Below are 21,329 nucleotides of genomic sequence, written 5' to 3'. Positions count from 1 at the left end.
TTTCTGACTGGATTTGTTGCTGTACCCAGTTTGACCTCCTGGTGGAGCTGTTTCAAGATGAGAAGAAAGCAACCAGTCCCACAGGTCAGGTTCCTGGGACTGGAGGCCGGACCCGCCTCAGCATCAAACCTGACAAGAGTCGGGAGAAGAGCAGCAAGGATCACAAGAAGACTGTGGGCTGCCAGGTCTGTTTTTGTTATTAAGAGTGGTGCTGCTGTTTAGTCCAGGTCATTTTATTAACTCTGTCAAACAACTCCCACGGATTATTCCCTAATCTTTACGATCAGCGTTTTAAACATTGATCATAGATTCATTATAAGGTTTATTTTATTGACCAAATCTGATTTTTAAACACCTCATAGGACAAAAAGTGTGATGATGATCATGATGATGATGAAAGTGATCCTTTTGTTGTAGTTTCGTAACTCTTTGCAAATGCTGATGGAGACACTGAATGCTACCACCCCACATTACGTCCGCTGCATCAAACCCAATGACTTCAAGATGGCCTTCTCGTGAGTCTGCTCTGTTTTACACATCTATGTCTCCTTTTTGTAATTGACAAAATTCAAGAAACAAGCTTGTGATTATTACAGTATATCTCAATTCAAAATGTATTTGTGACAAATGAAAAGTCAATCAAAAAATCAAAAGTGAATAATGGTGTACTCGAGGAGAGTAATTCAAAGTGGTAATATTCATAGTCCGTATCTGTTCTCGACAGCTTCGATCCTAAACGTGCAGTGCAGCAGCTCAGAGCCTGCGGTGTCCTGGAAACCATCCGCATCTCTGCTGCAGGCTTCCCATCCAGGTGCAGTACCATACATCACTGCTATTGATTCTCTTTTACTCCAATATGTTTACTGTGTGTTCTGCATCCACAAAGAAGTTTTCTGAGATGGCGTCACTGTTATCTGTAATGTTAGCCGAGTTAGAAAAAAGGTTTTACTTGGCGTTTTTTTCCTCAAACGGCTAAGTCACCAGTTTGCCTCCTCCTTGAAAATTTGGTCTTGGAGCTGGTTATGGCACTTTTTCTAAATGCTTGTGATTGTGTGTGTCACAGGTGGACGTACCAAGAGTTCTTCAGTCGTTACAGAGTGCTGATGAAGCAGAAGGATGTGCTTTCTGACAAAAAGTTGACTTGCAGAAATGTTCTGGAGAAACTAGTGCAGGTCAGACTATCTGAGTTTTAACATTGTCACCGTTATTGTTATTTTTGTTATCTATGGATTGCAAATTTGATTTTACTTTGGTCTTTTTTTGTCGATCTAACCTGTCTTAACCCTCGTGTATTTCCTCAGGACCAGGATAAATACCAGTTTGGTAAGACCAAGATCTTCTTCAGAGCCGGACAGGTTGCATATCTAGAGAAGTTGAGGGCAGACAAGTTGCGCGCTGCATGCATCCGCATCCAAAAAACCATCCGCTGCTGGCTGGCTCGCAAGAAGTATCTGCGCATGCGCAGCGCTGCAATCACCATCCAGAGGTTCACCAGAGGATACCAGGCACGCTGGTGAGTCGATGGAACCTGATGTTCTACTTTCTTCAGCCATTCAGGACCATAACTAACACACATGTTTGACTTTGATCAGTTATGGGAGATAACGCTACTACAATGTACAAAGTAAATGTCAGGTTGTATTGAAAACAAGGTTTAATTTGTTGTTTACATCTCATCTCTCCTCAGCCTGGCCAAGTTCATGCGTCGCACGCAGGCGGCCACCGTCATCCAGAAGTACCAGAGAATGTGTGTGGAGAGAAAACGCTACAGGCAGAAGCAGGCTGCTGCCCTGGCTATGCAGACTATCCTCAGAGCTTATATGGCCCGACAGAAATACCAGATGGTAAGATGATGCTATAGGAAAATAGCCTGAAAGAATCTTTTAAATCCCTTTCGTCACGTGCGTTCTGATTCACTCTTTCCATCTGTATCTGTAGCTGCTGCGCGAGCACAAGGCGGTCATCATTCAGAAGCGCGTTCGTGGCTGGTTGGCTCGCTGCTGGTACAAGCGCTGCCTCGAATCCATCGTCTACCTTCAGTGCTGCATCCGCAGGATGAGGGCCAGGTGGGAGTTGAAGAAGCTGAAGATCGAGGCTCGCTCAGTGGAGCACTTCAAGAAGCTCAACAGAGGCATGGAGAACAAGATCATGCAGCTGCAGAGAAAAATCGACGAGCAGGTGATTTGTACTTTACAGTTGTGCTGTAAACATACACCTTTTATTTTTGTTTTATTTGTTGATTCATCTTATTTTTTCTGTATGACCGTCAATCCAGCACAAGGATAATCGGTTACTCAATGAAAAGCTTTCTGGTCTGGAGACCTCCTACACAACAGAGAGTGAAAAAATGCGTGGCGAGCTCAGCCGACTGCGTGGGTATGAGGAGGAGGCCAAGAACAAGACCAACCAGGTGACATCGCTGCTGGAGGAGCTGGAGCGGCTGAAGAAGGAGCTGAGTACAACACAGCAGGAGAAGAAGACCATCGAGGACTGGGCGCAGACGTACAGGAGCGAAATGGAGAAAGTAAGACGTGATTAAAGTTCACATACAGTCACATCTGTTTCCTGTTGTTTTCCCTCTCCTCAGTTTTTCTCCTCGTTTAAGATCAAGACTTGTTTTCTCAATTACCCTTAAACAAATCACTTTCTATCTTTAATTATTAAGCTTTAAAGAGGCTATGATTATCATTATTTTACAAATCAAGCTCAACAGAAATGGCTCCTTATAATTAGAGTCTCCCATATTTCCATTGAAATACACAATAATTATTATAATTATTTAATATTATAGCTGTGAATGGAAAAACAGGTTTCCCTCTGTCTAGGAGCAGAGCAAACCGGGGGGGGAATGACACATGAACTCAATGTGTGTGTTTTCTGTGTCTACATCGTTGTGTGGAGTTCTTCATCATTACCAGTCGCCAACAAAACTGCCATTAAAAACTATGAAATGTCCAAAATACGTCAGTATTCAAAGATACAGTAATAGAAAAAAAAAGATTTTTCAATTTAGTTGAAATATACCAGGAGGTTTTTACTCAGGGAGAACTAAGCTTTTCAAAACATGCTACTAAAATATGATTTGCATGTTTTCAGATGGTCTCGGAGCTGAAGGAACAGAATGGCTTGCTGAAGAAGGACAAGGACGACTTGAACAGGTCGATTCAGGAGCAGAGTCAGCAGATGACAGGTATCCAAACATGAACCGTGCTGAGTTGCTGCAACGCACCCATCTTTGTCATGCATGAAACATTTTCACAATTTAGCGACTCTTTGTGTCATCAGCGAAAATGGCGCGTGCGATCGCGGAGGAGACTCAGCAGCTGGAGACGGATTTGAACGAGGAGCGGTCTCGCTACCAGAATCTCTTGAGGGAACACCTCCGCCTCGAGGAGAAATACGACGACCTGAAGGAGGCGATGGTTCTTTCCTCGGTTAGTGACACGTTGTCATAAAACCAGTCATCATATACGAGTGCTTTAACTTATTTGTGTCATCTCTACATGTTTATGCTATCCTACTTGTTAAAATAGACAATGACACAGCAGATGTTCTGAATAATGTTTGGCATTTTCCCTTAATGGTAAATAGTAAGGAGTTGTTAATATTCATTACAGCAGGTAGAACACATGATTTTTCTTATATTCTACTGTAATTTTTAGTGTTAATTATCTCTTATCTTAAGAACAAGCCTGGCCACAGGAGAACAGATTCCACCCACAGCAGCAACGAATCAGAGTACACCTACAACTCAGAGTACGCTGAGACGGAAGAAGGTTCTCGTGCTGCAGAAGTAAGTGTTACGAGTAATTCTGACACACATCACTGTTACAAAGCAAATCTGACATTAAAATGAAACGATGTGTTCATCAGAACTTTGGAGTTTCAATGTCACTTTCTGTGTCATGTAGGATGTGACGCGAGGAATCGACACCTCGCTGACCCTGAAGCTGCAGAAACGTCTCACAGAGCTCGAGCAAGAAAAGCAGTCACTGCGCAACGAGCTGGAAAACAAAGAGGATCAGTTCCAACGGGCCAGAGCCAGGGTAATTAATTAACACATTATATAGCAGTTAATGTGATATAGTGAGTTAACCTGTTCTAACATACTAGCATATGCATATCCTTCATAAGAATGAACAAACTGAAGTTGAATGAATTACATTTCATGATTCTATAAAGTAGAAGACCCTTTTCAACACGTCATTAAATAAGAAATGTATAATCCATGTCATTGTTGGATTGATGGTTTATGGCCAACACTTTTCCTCATCACCATGATATTGCATATGATTTCAGGACAATGCAGAGTTTAAAAAGGCTCGTGGGGCAGAGTTGGAGTACGAATCCCTCAAGGTACGAATTCAGAATAAAGTAGACAAGTATCCACAGTAAGACACTCTTTGACTGATTTGTCAAATGTCAAATCTCGAATGCCTAATCATCCATGTCCTTTTGCAAATGTAACGCTGAGTCTTTTCCTTTCTCAGCGCCAGGAGCTGGAGTCAGAGAACAAGAAGATGAGACACGATCTGGCAGATATGAGACAAAGCCTTCTGGGAAATGCAGCTGCAAACACCGGGGCGCCAGGCTCCCCTGCTTACAAGGTGCTGCTGGACCAGCTCAACTCCTCCTGTGAGGAGCTGGAGGTCCGCAAGGAGGAAGTTCTGATCCTGCGCTCCCAACTGGTCAGTCAGAAGGAAGCCATGCACCACAAGGTAAAGACAGAAATGACCTTCCTTTGTTTGATTATCCAATTAAAATTTAACATTTAGCTTGGACAGAAAAACAACCGACTAACCGATAAAAAAACAAAATGAATACATCTAATGATACATCACAAATACAGTATTTACAGGCCTGACTGGTGACAAGATTTTTAAAATAAAATAAAATAAGCAAGAAGAAAAAGATCAGTAAAAAAAATCATTTAATTAATTCACAAAATCATATTTTAACTAAATAAATGTTTTGTTCCATCCCTCTGCTTCAATAAACGTACCATATAATAATTAAAAAAAGATCGTTATTAATCTTATAAATTGATAAATCTGGTCTCTCCTCTCCTCTAAAATTAAAAATATGTCCTTATTATGTCCAAATTAATTTTGTGCTTCTGATAAAACTACAGACTTCTCTCCTTGTGACATTAGCAGAAAAGATCTTTACAGAACATCAGTGCTAACTAAACTAAAACGGTATTTTTGTCTTTGTTCACGATAAACATTTGATATTTCTGCTCACCGGCTGTCATAACAGCAGTTAAGTTGTCAACACCATTCATCTTCTGCTGCGCACGTCAGAGCTTATGCTTCAGTGAACTGATCAAAACTCACAAGATTCCCATTTTCACAATTAACGAAATGGACATTATTGTAAAATGCATTTTTACGATGCCATTTTTTTTTTTGTCAGGATCACATTATTATTCATAAATACCTGTAAACAGTGCCTGATGTCTGAGACTTCCTGACTTCCCTGTTTAGAAATTAGTTGTATTTTCTTCATTTGTTAGATGTAGACTATGGAGTTAAAAAAACATTTAAGATTTCCATAATGTGTGTTGGAAATATTGTCCCTGTATCCTCTGTGTGTCTAACTCACCTGTCTGCACCTTCTCTCCTCCATCCATGCTTTCCCACAGGATGAGAAGGTAGAGTTGAAAAACTGCATCAAACACGAATATCACTACACTTTTCCAACATTGCGTCATGTCTTTAAAATCTCCACAGGGAAGAAATCAGATGCCGCAAAATCAGAGATATAATTTAAATGATCCATGTACAGCAGTGGTTAAAAGAAAGTAAATCTCTGTTGTCTGGGCACTGTGAGGAATCATACATTCTCTTAACAATAATAAACAGAGAGGGTTGAGAGAAAGTGGCCACCACAGAGAGTTAAATCTGAACACATGATATTGTTTAGAACCCATAATGAAATTATGGAAATTGTCATTATGAACAATTTGTCCTTGAATCGCATAATAATGAATTATGGCATACTTGAAACAACAACAAAACAAACTCTGAGTCTTTTATGCTACTTGTTGAAATAGTACAACACTAAAACATTTGGTAGTGGAGTAAATGTGTAGCCAATAAGTACGTGGCTTGCTGTTTGATCAAGATCTAACCATACTCAGCCCTAGACAAGAATAGGATTTCAACAAATGGATAAAAGAGAGTTTCAGACACCAACTACAGACAAGAGCTTTGCATTGATTTATCTGATTCCAGATCAGCAGTTCTTCCTGTAAGAGGCTTTACATGTAGACTCTGTCCTCTCCTCGCCGTAGTTTGATTCTCTCATCTGTCTCGTCCTCTTTGTCTGGCTCAGGGCATTCATGGACTGTATGGGTGCAACCACAAAATGAAAGCACATGAAAATGATCCTTGTCTTCATATCACAGTGTCACATGGATCCTTTAAATATCAGTCCATGATACCGATCAGCAGAAACCTTCTGTCTTTTAGAAGCTACAGAAAAAAGGCCCCTGCTGCGATGTTCCCTGGAGATCATCAGCTTTCACTGAGGAGCTGTCATTTGATTTCTTGTCACTGCAGCAGCCTGAGGCTCCAACTGACTCATGGTTGTCAGTGTAAAATGACAGTTATATCCAGCAGGCAGACTGATGCTCGCAGGGAATCATTATGAAAGCACATTAACGAAACCACTTGCCTTCATTCATACGTCGAACCTGTATGAAAGTTAATGGTGATGCTGTGGTTAATGATGCTGCTTTACACGTAGTTGTAGCATCTATGTAAATTCTATTCTGTCTCATCATTGCTCCACCAGCTTCCACAAATGTCTCCTCTGCTTTCTCTCCACTTCTCCTAGGAGACCATGACAGAGCCGTCTGTCTCTGTGCAGGATGTGTCCAAACTGAAGGACACTGATGAAATCAAACAAGCCTACATAGGACTCAAAGACACCAACAGGTACTTGGTTCACAGCCAGCAGCACTCCTGTCCTCCATGTCCCAGGCTCCGTTCATTTTTGTTTATCCATTTTAGACTAAGATCCACTTCCATTGCAAATATGATATCCATCTGTGTGGTGTGTGTGTGTGTACTGTTGATGTGTGTGTTTGTCCTGTGCAGATCTCCTCAGTTCATGCGTAAGCCGCTGGAAGTCAATGATCTCCTGAGTAGGCTCAGGTAATGGTTGAGACGTGGCCTATGCATCGTAAGAGCGGCGCATGCATGGCCACGCTGTCGCTGAACTGGGTCGAGAAAAGTGACCAAGTGACTGATATTACTGAAGCTGGAACAGCTGATTCCACAGCGTGCTGCTGCTGATAATGATGAAAGCTTGGGTAGCTTTGCGTTGCATTTTCTGCCCTAACGGCATGATAAACCATCTAACCACAGGAGCTTAATGTCAGGCCTCACTTGCTTTAACAGCAGGTGTTTCATACTTAGAACAGTAAATAATGTGTTTAAGACTTTCACTTAAAGCTGCAGTGCGTAACTCTTGTGCCTCTGGTCCTCATGAGCAGAAATTAATATGAAAAATATTAGTGCTGGGCACTAGGTTAACGCGTGTTAACGCATGATGCATTTCCATGACAACTGACCGGAAGAAGACTTGCCTGACGTCATGTTAACGTGCCGCGACACTGGAGTCCAGGCACTGTTTACCAGTTGGCTCCTTTAGCTGCATTAGCTCCTTCCTGTGTACTGCGTATGTGTGCCTTGTTGCGGAGATTTGATTATTTAGTGAGTCGACCAAAGATGGAGTTTCCTGGAGTTAGATATGAGTTAAGTTGAAAAGCTTTATTGCAAGCAACCCAGATCTGAGGAGAACTGAGACGATGCCGAACATAAAACAAGTATGTTAACAATTGGGCATCCTCTAACAGTCTGCCTGTGAGTCCCATAGTTAGGATATTAAAAGGTGTTACATTGAGCTGCCCTTGGGGAGGACTGCGCAATATCGTCAGTCATCTGCCCCAGTCCGTTTAGGCTCAGCGAAAATATGAAGAGACAAATTCTGTGGACAACAGACTGCTGCCAGTGCACCAAGGCTGCTGTGATTAGATAGTTGTGGCACGCACCGTCCTGAATTGTTTAGGCTCGTGCTTAGGAATGGGAGCTGATACCTTTAGAGAAGGTATAATAATGTTTTTCACTTACATGCCTCTGTTTTTAAAGTTTAGCGTTACTTTAGAGACTCATTTTAGAGAGACTCCGGAGTCATGTAAACATGACGTCACGCGCATCTTTTTCCGGGAAACGCACCATGCACTACAAAATATATTTGTCTTGTCAAACTGCTGAATTCAATTATTGTCTTTGCAACTGTCTCACTTTACTAGAGCGATGTTGCTGTTGTCTCCATCTTTCTTGCTATCAAGCAAGTCATGCCCTCCGTGCAGCGCATGGATGTCACTGGGCAGCAAAAAAATAACAACAACTACACTGAGAGTATTGCGTGAACTAATTTGACAGTGTTAACAGTCACATTTACAGTAAAAGTTACGCACCGCGGTTTTAAGTCTTGTACTGAAGTGTCAAACTCAGAACAGCAATAACAGAATCTTTTTTTCAGTGGTTTAAGCAGCTCTGGTTGGACTTCTGAAAAGTTGCAGAACTCTTTGCAGTGCAGTTTTTAAAGCTGCGGCATGAAAGCATGGAAATGTCCGAGTTAAAAGTGTAGCCGAGCTGTAGTTTAGCTTTTGTTAACACATTCAGAAGAGCCACAGAGTGATTTCCTCGCACACTGGCCGCGCAAAAGGCTTTGTGCCGTTGTCGGAGGCCTCAGCTCTTTGAAATGAGTCTGGCATGAGTAGAGCATGAAATAATCCTCTAACTGTGTGTTTTATATCCTGTTTTTATGTTTGCTGAAGCAGATGTGCAGCACAATTTACCAGGAGCATTTCTCTTTATTCACACTCAAGGGCTGTTGTTGCTATTTACCATGTTTTCCATGTGTTTTTTTTGTTCGTTTATTAATTTCACTTTCTTCTATTGTCACTTAGTATGCAAACACCATCAACACATTATAATTGCAAGTCTACAAGAGCAAATAAGAAGATATTATTATAACAGCACACACTTATACCAGTGTGAATAAGCAACACTTATTTGACAATAAACACATCATCATCTCTTTGCTTTTTAATTAATTCCACAGAGCTTCTTTAAGGATTGTGCTGTGCATCCCTGCATTTATCCCCCTTTTTTCCTCTGTTGCTCTTTTTGTTGTTTGTGTCATTCACACGCTGACATCAGATTTCAGTCTGTGGATCTCAGTAAATGCAGGAACAGACTCACTCATTCATTCATTCATAGGAAAAAATACCAATAACAACATACACCAGGCTTTGAGTACATGCAAATGCATGCATCAAAGCTTCAGCACAACAGCACAAAGTTTACACATTTAGACAAATAAACATTTAATCAATAAAACAAATAAATTAAGAGTCATTAGAAGTTAGATGGTAACATAATTCTCTCTCACACACAAACACATTGTCTTCTGCATCTCCCCCCCCCCCCACCCAAACGTCCCACATTTTCTTTTGTTATTCATGTTGTTCATGTTCCTTTTGTGTTGTGTGTCGGTCAGATCTGCCGCTCCAGACTTCCATAAGCTGAATGAGGACGGAGAGCTGTGGCTGGTTAATCAGGGCTTAAAGGAGACCATCAGGTGTTATTGTGTTTCAAACACCAGAGTGAATTGAATTTTGTTGAGCATGATATGTTTTGCCTTTTCTCAGGGAAGGATGGGCGCTGCTGTTTTTTCCTCATGTTTACCGACCTGTCACGAGTTTGCTCAGCAGTTGGCGAGTGTAGACCACTTGTTTTTCGGGGAAAGTCTTATTGACTTATCAGAGTTTGTTAGAGATCCATTAGTTTAGTCTTTGCGGAAGACACAGCTCTGAGGCTTTTAGTTTTTATGAATATTGCCAATTACACGTATATTTCATAAAAATTCAATGAAATTTGGTCGATTCCATCACGTATACTATTATACTGCAGTGTTATGGTTTCACATTTAGATTTTTGTTTCAGCTAGAGCTGCTCATTCTGTTACTAACCTAATTTTACTCACTTATAATAGTAGTCTGTCAAATGTTACAGCTTCACGTACCTCCATATCTGCTGAGCTTGCTTCAAATTGTATTTTATTGTGTGAAACTTGTGCACTTTATTATGTTTTTACTCGTCTACATCTCTTCTTCTTCTATGTTACACTTGAATTAGCCAAGTCACCTGTCATGTTTCGGTTTACTTGCTCTAAATTCAGAGGCGGAAATTCAAAACAAATCACTAACTTAGGGGTTTGTTTTGAATTGTTAAGAATTATTCACAAAATCTGATGACTCAGTGGAATAAAGAGGCTGCGCTCTGGGCTGCTGGTACTTTCTGTATAGCATGCTGCTGTCCGGTGTCACCACACTACCACCGTGATCTGATTATTTCATCTTCTCTCACTGATGTCGTTTTCCTCTTTGCTCTTTATTGTGCATTACAAAAATATTCCCTCTCTACGTCAAACTCTGACCTTCTACCACATGGCCCTCTCCCTATCTTCTACCCTCACATCCTATCACTTGAGACATTCTTCATTTCCCTTCATTCCTTCCTTTTATCTATTCTTTACACCGTGTTTCGTGTTTTGCACACGGGGCAATGTCCTAATCTCTTTTTTTTGTCCCCCAACCCCCTCATGGACTCATCTTGGTCCAAATCCTACACCACCACCACCTCCCAGGCTACTGGAACACCAGCTGCAGACTCAGCGAAGAACTCACGACAGTGAGGTGGAAGTGATGCGCGGCGAGCTGCAGAGTGTCAAGGAGGAAAACAGTCGTCAGCAGCAGCTCTTGGCCCAAAACCTGCAGCTGCCTCCAGAGGCTCGAATCGAAGCCAGTCTGCAGCATGAGATCACCCGGCTCACGAACGAGAACCTGGTACGCTGCCACACAACATACACATGCACTTTTTTGTTTCAGGATGTGGAACCCAAATCCGCATTGTTTGCCTTTTTGTTGTGAATGGCTCATCCACAGAGTGGTAAAGTCAGTAAATCGCATCTTGTTGTTGTTTGTGTTGAGTCATTTAGTACTGATTAATCAGTGAACACCCATCTTCAGATAATACAGTAATGTAACAGTAAGTGGCAGTGACCAGACGAGATTGATGGTGCCACATCATCACCTTTCTATCATACAGAACAACGTATTAGTGCAAGAATGATTGATATCTGGCATTAAGGGAAGTGTTGTGATGCCAAGAAACTACACCAACAACACTGATACACGTATTATATGCATTATTAAAGGGGACATATTATGCAAAATCAACTTTTTAATCATTTAAATCCTTATATTTGGGACTGGAGGCCCTATCAGTCGGCAAAGTGTGAAAAAAGATGACTCACTCATGTTTTTGTGGTCCTCCTCAGTCTAAGTACAGGAGATGAAATACGCGATGTTGACTTCCACACTCATTGGGACGTCACAATGCGCTAAATTCCTGGAATTGTTATCTCGTAGACCTCCGCTTTGTCCGTAAAACACACGAGAGTGCTGGCGAGGGCAACAGTATCTGAAAACTGGAAGTCCGTGAAAAGTTTGTAGCAGTGCAGCACAGAGTTATACACAAACCAGCCTCAGAGGATTTATCTGTCCAGTGGATACATATTATATATGACGGCAATGTGCCTGCTGTTAGCTCCCAGTAGCCTCTGAGGCTGATGTCATTTCCTGAATAAGTTTTGTTTTACTTTTTTTTAAGGTGGACCTAAAGAGATACTACTAAACAGAGCTTTCTGAACAGGGCTGTTTTGGCAGGGTGATTGAACTGCTGTGGTGCTTCATCCTTATGGTATTTTGACCAAACCATGTCACAGACATGTTCATTAGGGAACTTGTTTAACTTGGAGAAATAGGGTATAATGTGTCCGCTTTAAAGTCTTTTTCACTATAAAAATGTATTCTCTCATGTTCATATTTGGGTGCTCAGCGAATAGAACAGCCACAGTGGCGCAGTGTTATACACACTTATGTGTGGATGGTGTCACCTGACAGGAACTCTTGGCCGAGGACCCTGCAGCATCCAGAGAGGCTCGCGTCATCATTTTACGACGGATGGTTGTATGTAGAGACAAGAGTGTGTTTGCCTGTGTGTGCATGCGCGTGTGCTTGCATGTGTTTTAGAACTAACTGAGGTTGCGTGATCTAACCCTCTACAACAGTGTCTTCTAACTCCAAGCGGAGCAGCTCTGCACGTTTTTCTCTTTCCTAACAGCCAGCGAGTCCTGAAACTTCTCTTCTCTGAAAAATCAGCACAGCAGCTTTGAATCTGCCACAGTCTCTTCTTTGTTTACTTGCTTTTCTCCACCACTGAATCTCTCTTTCCTTCTCTCGCCAATAAATAAGTTGTTGAATTGAGTAACTAAATCGATTTAATGAAGAATTCCCAGAATTGAAACCATGTTGGAGTGACATTGTGATGCAGTCTGAATCAGAGGAGGCTTGCCATTTTCTCCTCACTATTCTTCCTGTTGCTCCTTCTCTCTCCTTTAGTCTTTTTTTCTGTTTTTATTGATTCCTCCCTCATCGCTCCATGTTGACAGCTCTCCGTATTGTCTGTTTCAGGATCTCATGGAGCAGCTGGAGAAGCAGGACCGAACCATTCGCAAGCTCAAGAAGCAGCTGAAGGTTTATTCCAAGAGGATTGGAGAAATGGGAGGTAAGAGCCACATCATCATCATCATCCAACAGTCGATTGAGAAATGTGATTGTTTTTCTCTATTACCTCACATGTGTGTATGTGTGTCCGTGTGTGTTCTAGCGGGTCAAACTGAGGGACAGACATCTCCAGGACAAATGGTGGAAGAGCCGATTCATCCCGTCAACATTCCCCGCAGGGAGAAAGACTTCCAGGGAATGCTGGAGTACAAGAAGGAGGATGAGCTCAAACTTGTCAAGAACCTCATCCTGGGTGAGAAAATGTGTTTGTGATTTGTTTAGCAAAAAAAAACAAAAAAACACCCAACATTGTCATGTTTTTAAAAGTTCAATTTGATGTACATTTCTTTAAAAGGGAGCAAATACGGAGGAATATAATCCATTAAATCTTAGTCCAGCCCTTAACTCATTTGTCCTGTGTTGTCCAGAGCTAAAGCCGCGTGGCGTCGCTGTGAACCTGATCCCGGGTCTGCCCGCCTACATCCTCTTCATGTGTCTGAGACATGCTGACTATGTCAATGATGACCAGAAAGTCCGCACTCTGCTCACATCAACCATCAACAGTATTAAGAAGATACTAAAGGTAGTGTGTGTGTGTGTGTGTGTGTGTGTGTGTGTGTGTGTGTGTGTGTGTGTGTGTGTGTGTGTGTGTGTGTGTGTGTGTGTGTGTCGGTGTGTGTCGGTGTGTAAATTTGAACTCCTGCATCATAGTCTTAGTGGCACATTCACCTGTGTACAAAAGGAGTTGAGCTGAGAAGATCTCCTATATAATGATTTTAATTATTCTGGTTCAAATCCAGGTTAGACCAACAAACTTAAATTTATGCCTGCAGCGTGTCACCTGTACTACCTCTGGGTGGCAGCATTGTCACAGTTAAAGGGAGGTTCCACTCAGTTAGAGCGTGCCTCTAATCAGTCCCTATCCCTGAGTTACACTGTGTCCTTCCTCTTCCTGTCAGAAACGAGGAGATGACTTTGAGACGGTCTCTTTCTGGTTGGCGAACACCTGTCGCTTCCTGCACTGTCTGAAACAATACAGCGGAGATGACGTAAGCATGACCTTAAATTTGCATTTTTTTATCTGATAATTCTCTGTTGTGTTTTAATGAGAAAGCAGTAAAACAGACCTTTATATCACAGTATTTTTAAGTTTGTGTGTGTGTGTTTGTTTGTGTGTCACAGGCTTTCATGAAGCACAACACATCGAGGCAAAATGAACACTGTCTGTCCAACTTTGACCTGGCGGAGTACAGACAGGTGATCAGTGACCTGGCCATCCAGATTTATCAGCAGTTGATCAAATGCATGGAGAACATCCTCCAGCCCATGATAGGTGTGTGCAAACATTTGTCTTTGCGTGTGTGTATCCATACAGTACTATTACTGTTATATTATATGATATACTTTACTTAAAGGTGCATTCTGTAATAAATCTAAAGCAACTGGCCATACAATCCTAATATGTCACAGAGACTCAGGAATAATGTTCATATAACAAACTGAACTCACCAACAACAACAGTACAGCCAAAATATTTGCATTCAAAAAAGTCTTTTGCACACTGCAAATCATGTTTATGTTTTGAAATCATGTTTTGGCATGTGGCGCCACCTACCGCCGTCTACCAATCATTGCAGTCAGTAGAGTCTCAGCTACCGAGCAACCATGGGTTGCCAGTTACGTCAGAAAACCAAACCTAAAAGACCTCGGTATTTTGAATGTGAATGTAGTAACCGTTTTTGGCCACATTCTTACATATGGCACCTTTAAATGATTTATTCCTAGCATTTAAGCAGGCAGCTATTGGTGACCTCGTAGTCGGTGGTCTTCCGTACGCAGACGACTTAGTCCTCTTTACCAAGACAAAGGGTGATTATGAACTGTTGGTGTAAAATTGAATTTCAGGGGGAAAAAAGGGCAGCTGTGATCTAAATTTTAATTTAATTTTGGCTTGACACCTCTCATTAAGTATTACAAATATTAAGGACTAGCTTCAGTTGAGCCGCTCACCTTTGAAGAAGGAATAACAAACATCTATCAGACTTTAGGAGCTGTTCTGAATAAGGTTATGTCCACACCATGGATATAAAACTTATACACAGTTATATAAATCTTGTATTTATCCTCTTTTAGGCTATGGTGCAGGGATTTGGTGATACTGCAAGCAAACCACCAAGTGATATAGTTAAAACAGAGCAATTTTTCGTTTTAATCTTGTGTTATGCGGTGATATGGGATGGGAACCATGAGAAATGAGGCAGGGTGACATGCTGTGACTGTGAAACTAATGAATTAAAATGCCTGATAACAGACAAACCAACATGTTCAGTTGGGATTCATCAAATTTCTCCTCCTGGGAAAAAAACAGTCAATCACTCATGCTTAATATACTGTTAGAGCTTATTTGTGTGTGTGTGTGTGTGTGTCTTGGCTGCAGTCTCTGCCATGCTGGAACACGAGACCATCCAGGGCGTGTCGGGGGTGAAGCCCACTGGTCTCCGCAAGCGGACGTCCAGCATCGCTGACGAGGGCACCTACACCCTGGACTCCATCCTGCGGCAGCTCAGTGCCTTCCACTCCACCATGTGTCAGCACGGCACTGACCCCGAGCTCATCAAACAAGTGGTGAAACAGCAGTTCTACATCATCGGCGCCGTCACCCTCAACAACCTGCTGCTACGCAAGGACATGTGCTCCTGGAGCAAAGGCATGCAGATCAGGTGAGAGATGGGACAATAGATTATATTATTGTGCAGAATTTGCATTATTGGAATGTTCATAAATTGAGTTAATATTTCATGAGATTTGAAACGATGAGTTACTTTAGTGCCACAAGGGGGAGCCAGCATCTAAATAGTCACAGTTACTGTATACTGATCTTTTTAATGATGTTTAAAGATTCTTGTTTTTCTCTTTCAATGTTCACTCACTACACAAAATATGTATCCTTTTTAATGTTAGTGTTGTTGTAACATTAGTAACATTAGTAACAACATATTTAATCTCTCTGTAAGCTATGAAAATGTAAACAAGAACAGACAGATGTCTGAGTATGTTACATTTGGGTAATGTTTGTGTTATTCATGACCGTTATACTGATCATATATGTGTGTGTGTGAAGGTACAACGTGAGCCAGCTGGAAGAGTGGCTCAGAGACAAAGGTTTGATGATATGTGGAGCCAAGGAGACTCTGGAGCCGCTGATCCAGGCAGCTCAGCTGCTGCAGGTGAAGAAAAAGACGGACGAGGACGCCGAGGCCATCTGCTCAATGTGCCAGGCCCTCACCACTGCTCAGGTAAAGCTTTTTCAAAAATACTCCTCCTGAGTGATTTGTGAAGTCGTGTTTGAAATCTTGTCGTCTCTGACTTTGTGTTTCTTCTCCTTCAGATCGTCAAAGTCCTGAACCTCTACACTCCAGTTAATGAGTTTGAGGAGAGAGTGTCTGTTGCATTCATACGAACTATACAGGTAGATTTATCTTTACATCTGAATGTACTATTTTTACTGTCTGTGTCAACAACAAGGACATTTATGCTCTATGTAAACTCTGTTTTACTATTCAAGTTTTACTATTCAAGCCTCATTTACCACAGTTGAAAAGATTTTATTCAAAAATAGCTGTACTATATACTACTCTTAATGTCTTGTAAACAAGTTAGCCCGACTAAAATCCAGCTAGTCTTAATGAGACTAATATACCTGGATAATGCAGTTCATAGTCGGACTACTCCTGCACGGAGTTGGACTGCGCATGCGCTAAATGTCCTCCCAGAATTAGGAGATAACACAGCCACCACATGATCTGTATCATGCACAGCAGGTACGAAACATACAGAACCGCAGCACGATCTATCTCGTCGTTTGTTTTTCTGTGACATAAAGGTCAACAGGAAACTGATTCAATACGCACTAGCTTATAGAGAGATACAGCGCCACCTACAGAGACAGAGTCAGACGTACACGGCCAATAAATAGATTTTCTCGGCTTGGCAATTTGTCCGATTGCCTGTCTTAGTCTGACTACGGCCTTCGTTTGTGCATGTAAACGGACTGACTGAGTGGCTTGAAATCAACATATAGATTACATTTAAAGGTCCCATATTATGCAAAATCAAATTTTTAATCATTTAAATCCTTATATTTGGGACTCTGGAGGTCCTATCAGTTGTCAAAGTGTGAAAAAAGATGACTCAGTCATGTTTTTGTGGTCCTCCTCAGTCTAAGTATAGGAGATAAAACACATGATGTTGACTTCCTCACTCATTGGGACGTCACAATGCGCTAAATTCCTAGAATTGTTGTCTCGCGGAGCTCCGCTTTGTCCGTAAAACACACAAGAGTGCTGGTGAGGGCAACGGTATCCGAAAACTGAAAGTCTGCAAAAAGTTCTATTCTTGGCTCCACAGTGCAGCACAGTCCTACACAAACTTCCAGCCTCAGAGGATTTATCTGTCCAGTGGATACATGTTATATATGACAGCAATGTGCCTGCTCGAGCCTGCAAATGATCACTTTTCCTAATGCTAACTGCTGTTAGCTCCCAGTAGCCTCCGTGGCTGATATAATTTCCTGTCCATTAAGTTTTTTTTTTTTTTTTTTTTTTTACCACTACTAAACAGAGTGTTCTGAACAGGGCTGTTTTGGCAGGGTGATTGAACTGCTGTGGTGCTTCATCCTTATGGTATTTTGACCAAAGTATGTCAAGTATGTTTTAATCTCATGTGTTCTTTTCTTTCAAACCCTCAGACTCGATTGCGAGACCGCTGTGAGAGTCCCCAGTTGTTGATGGACACAAAGGTGATATATCCGGTCACCTTCCCGTTCAACCCGTCCCCCCTCGCACTGGAAACCGTCCAGATCCCCGGCTCACTCAACCTGGGCTTTCTCACCCGAGTTTAAACCGAGGCCATACGGGGACAGCTATAAGAGTTTTTCTTTTTCTGTTTGGCTCCTGTTGGAACCTCAAGATACATGACACCCACTGGCCCAAAAAAAGGCCTGTAATTATCATCACATAAACACATTTTCCATCACAAACATTCAATAATTATGATCTCTACGAACACAACTTCAGTGTGTTATGGTATCCTGATCTCTAAATTGTCCCTGGTCTTAACCTGGACACACGAAACACACAATCCTCATGACAAGCTCAACTTTCATCGTGCATTTCAACATCCACTAAACATAGACACGCATGCCTTTGCTTGCCGTGCACCACACACACAAAAAAAAAGTACAGGTGCACACAGTTGCTGTAAAAACACCATAATCCGCCCCAGTGCTTGTATAAACGCCTGCCTCTTAGAGAAGCCTCAGGACCTGCTCAACGCCCTGCAGCGCTCACTCTCCAACGATGCCCTGGTGTGACTCTGCTCACCTCAGCGTCCTCCTCCTCCGTCTGTGTCTCAGCTTAGTTACAGCTCTCGTCTTTGTCCGTGACCCCCCCCTCCCCCCCAGGCAGAACTGTTCGGTCGACTGTGTGCTAACGTTAGCTCGCTCTCTCTTTCCACCATGTAACCATGAACCAACCGGCGTTCTGTACGCTGTTGTTTTCCTCGTCGAGACAAGCCAAGACAGAGCTCATCATTTGTACTATATTAGTTATACATATATATAATATAAATATAATAATAATATATCATGTATTTTATTTATTGCATATGTCTCCGTCCCCGCCCTCCATTTTTATGATGAGAAGCTTAATCTTTGCAGAGAAATGTGTCCAGTATGAATATATGATGGGACCATGATTTCCCCAAGATGAACAGCTTTGTAAAGGGCGTTTTAGTTCCAGTGTAGGTTATTTATGTCCGTTATATCAGGTAGTTAAACAAGTGCAGGCACAGATGATTGTTTGTTAGTTTACTGCTTTTGTTTGTAACACCGCTCCGGGTTTGTGGCAGATAAAGTGTAGCAAGAGTTTTAACTGATGGGGGAGATATGGAAGGTTTAAACTGCTCCAATATTTTACTGTTTACAGCTTTAGTCAAGAGCTTTGAAAATGCTTCACTGGCATCGTGCAGTTAATTATTTCGGCATTGGCATTTCGTATCACGCAACGAAGAGAAACGGTTTCACAGGTGGACAGCGCGAGGTACAAGTTGAAGCAAAACACGTGAATGCATCTTGAGATCTGATCACAAAAACCCACATTCTGAGGCGAATGTTTCAAATCGCATTTCATGTCACAGCAGCGTGAATAGAGCTTTCAGCTTCTCCTGAAACACACACATGAATTTTGTCCTCGCAAACGGACATGACGTATGCATATTAAGTGGTCACAGGAGGAGCATGTTCATGTTAAGGTCCACTTTAAACTTTTCTCAGCATTTCTGTTCAGCTGGTTTTTAAAAACCAAATCACACGCACATCATCGTTGTTGTTGTTGGTTTTTTGAATGTTTTGCTCCAGATACGAAGACTTATTTAGTTCTTGAGTCAGGATGTTACACTGTGTACAGCTACTGCTGAATCGCCTGTTGAACATGCATGGACTTAGCTTTATAGCTGAACCGCCGTGTTACTGCTGTTTGATTTTTGACCACAGAGAAGCCGTGGTGTTCACTGAGTTTTTTTTGTTCCCCCTTTTGTGCCATTAGTATTAGCAGTCAACCAAATTTGCCTCTTGTCCACAGATGAATCTTATTTTGCCTCACAACCTTATTCCTGAATGATTTTTTTTAATTGTTTTGTTTACATACAGCAATTGTGAATGGTCACCAAAACAGAACTCTTTGTGTTTGTGTGTTTAATTTAAAGTCGAAAGCTGAATCTTCTGAAAGGAACAAATGAAGTAAAGGATGGAAAATAATTCCAGTGGAGAGTTAAACCAGGGAAATGTGAACATGCTGAGAGAGAATAGTATCTCAATAAAATGCCGTGAAGCAGACAAGCCACAGATGAAGTGGAATATCAACTTCATGTGTAATAAGGAGGTGTTTGTGTTGCACACTTTTTAAATCAGCCTTTTTTTGTTACATGGTTTGGATTCATAGGTAGTTTAAAGTGCGGTGAGTGTAAAGAGTTTAAATGTGAGGACAAAGAGAGAGATAGAATGTGAATGTTTAATATATAGTAAAATGACGTCTATCAGGATTCCAGCTGCGTGAACAAAGCCTTATCGGAGTTATTTGCTCTCTGAATGACTTGCACACATCATTGTGGCATTGTTTTCTTTCTGTTGCAGTATTTTTTTTTCCATCGTGAAATTAGTATAAGTTGTTAAATGTGTTATTGTTGATTATTTTGTCCTACACTTGGTGTCACAAATAGCCTCTTTTTTTAAAAAAAGATTGCAGAGGATGGCGGGTAAATCATAGATCATCTCGACCGTAAAGAGAAACACTTGACACAATACTTCTCCTCTGCCACATTCCCTCTATGATTGGATGCTTTCTTTTCTTTTATTTATCAGTATTTGTTGTTGTTGTTGTTGTTTTTCCTGTTTTGTTTAAAGCTAAATTAAGGCACGATGCCACAGGTAAGAGAACACGGCTCGTGTTAAGTCTCGAGGACGCTCAGCTCCAGCCTTCTCAGAATCAGACTGTCCTCGTGGATGTATCGCTGAGCAGAGCGGTGGCGTCTCGCTCTCCTGGGCTTCTCTTTGGAAACGCATCATTCCTTCACTCTGTGTTTTCACATCCAGAGAGAGACTGAACCACCTTCCCCCTCTACACCCACGTGTACATTTGACAAACTGGACTGTTTGTAGTTTCTGGTAGCCATGCGTAGTGAATGTGTTCACTGTTTAGAAACTAAGAAACTTGGAATAAATTGTCAAAAGTGTAAAAGTAAAATAAAAGAATTCAAGCACTGCTGCATTGTCTTGGGGATTTTTGTTTTGTTTTGTGTTTTTAGAAAATTCAAGTAAAACAAATTGTGTAAGAAAACTATATACACTCAACAAAAATATAAACGCACGAAAAAAAACTTGTAGTTATTGTTATGTGACAAAAACAGAGTAACTATCCAAAAATAGCAGTACAACTTTATCAATAAAGTGGCTTTAATTTGCGAGCATTAGGATCAATTTCAAAACAAAAGTCCTGGAGTAATGGCAGGAAGAACACAATGGGGGTCGATGATCCAAGTTCACAAACTTCAATAACGTTTGTGTCCACCTCACGCAGAGCGCTACACCGGCGACTGTGTACTGGTCACGCATATTGACCACCACTCTGCCATGCTCCATGACTCTGGTGAGCTGAAATACTCAATCTGAGATTGTAGTAAATAGGAGTGGCCACGTGACACTGGACTACTGGGTTTGAACAAAACAAATCATTCCATAAACAAATGCATCAAGAATCTGAGCAAATGTGACATGCTATTGTTGTTCAAGTTTGTGCGTTTATATTTTGATGAGCATAACTACAGTGCAATAAATTCAATTGTTTTTCCCTTTAATTCATTATGCTTCATTATACAACAACTAAAAATCAATGGATTAGACCGTATGGACGTGCTGCTGATGCAGCGTGGTGGAAGTATGAAGCATGAAGGTAAAAACAGAGCAGTGTTGCAGCTTAAACACTTGACTAAGAAGCTTACAGTTCCCTCTCTGTCCCTCGCTCACAATCCTCTTCAGTGGAAAAAAAAAACGCAGCTTAGATCTTCAGCG

At 41.5% G+C, this 21,329-nt stretch overlaps 1 protein-coding gene across 1 annotated transcript in view; it reads left to right on the top strand.

Annotated features, from left to right (window-relative positions):
- Window positions 1–20,524, top strand: part of myo5aa (myosin VAa) — a 55,639-nt gene extending 35,115 nt beyond the window's left edge. Inside the window, exons 15-42 of the mRNA XM_083900877.1 lie at window positions 30–185; window positions 418–515; window positions 725–811; window positions 1,064–1,172; window positions 1,302–1,513; window positions 1,688–1,844; window positions 1,939–2,178; window positions 2,276–2,524; window positions 3,097–3,190; window positions 3,286–3,434; window positions 3,686–3,793; window positions 3,912–4,046; window positions 4,300–4,356; window positions 4,491–4,718; window positions 6,841–6,941; window positions 7,104–7,160; window positions 9,577–9,657; window positions 10,726–10,924; window positions 12,044–12,109; window positions 12,614–12,707; window positions 12,810–12,959; window positions 13,135–13,289; window positions 13,666–13,755; window positions 13,889–14,039; window positions 15,144–15,426; window positions 15,828–16,002; window positions 16,095–16,175; window positions 17,454–20,524. Coding sequence (XP_083757003.1) covers window positions 30–185; window positions 418–515; window positions 725–811; window positions 1,064–1,172; window positions 1,302–1,513; window positions 1,688–1,844; window positions 1,939–2,178; window positions 2,276–2,524; window positions 3,097–3,190; window positions 3,286–3,434; window positions 3,686–3,793; window positions 3,912–4,046; window positions 4,300–4,356; window positions 4,491–4,718; window positions 6,841–6,941; window positions 7,104–7,160; window positions 9,577–9,657; window positions 10,726–10,924; window positions 12,044–12,109; window positions 12,614–12,707; window positions 12,810–12,959; window positions 13,135–13,289; window positions 13,666–13,755; window positions 13,889–14,039; window positions 15,144–15,426; window positions 15,828–16,002; window positions 16,095–16,175; window positions 17,454–17,606 — 3,915 coding nt within the window. The 3' untranslated portion in view covers window positions 17,607–20,524. The remainder of the gene's footprint in view (window positions 1–29; window positions 186–417; window positions 516–724; window positions 812–1,063; window positions 1,173–1,301; window positions 1,514–1,687; window positions 1,845–1,938; window positions 2,179–2,275; window positions 2,525–3,096; window positions 3,191–3,285; window positions 3,435–3,685; window positions 3,794–3,911; window positions 4,047–4,299; window positions 4,357–4,490; window positions 4,719–6,840; window positions 6,942–7,103; window positions 7,161–9,576; window positions 9,658–10,725; window positions 10,925–12,043; window positions 12,110–12,613; window positions 12,708–12,809; window positions 12,960–13,134; window positions 13,290–13,665; window positions 13,756–13,888; window positions 14,040–15,143; window positions 15,427–15,827; window positions 16,003–16,094; window positions 16,176–17,453) is intronic.
- The last annotated feature ends 805 nt before the right edge of the window (window positions 20,525–21,329 follow it).

The sequence above is a fragment of the Microchirus variegatus genome, assembly GCF_963457635.1.
Source record: "Microchirus variegatus genome assembly, chromosome: 14".
In the NCBI taxonomy this organism is placed as follows: domain Eukaryota; kingdom Metazoa; phylum Chordata; class Actinopteri; order Pleuronectiformes; family Soleidae; genus Microchirus; species Microchirus variegatus.
Note: the sequence above shows the minus strand (reverse complement) of the source record. Positions and strands in the feature narration are given on the sequence as shown.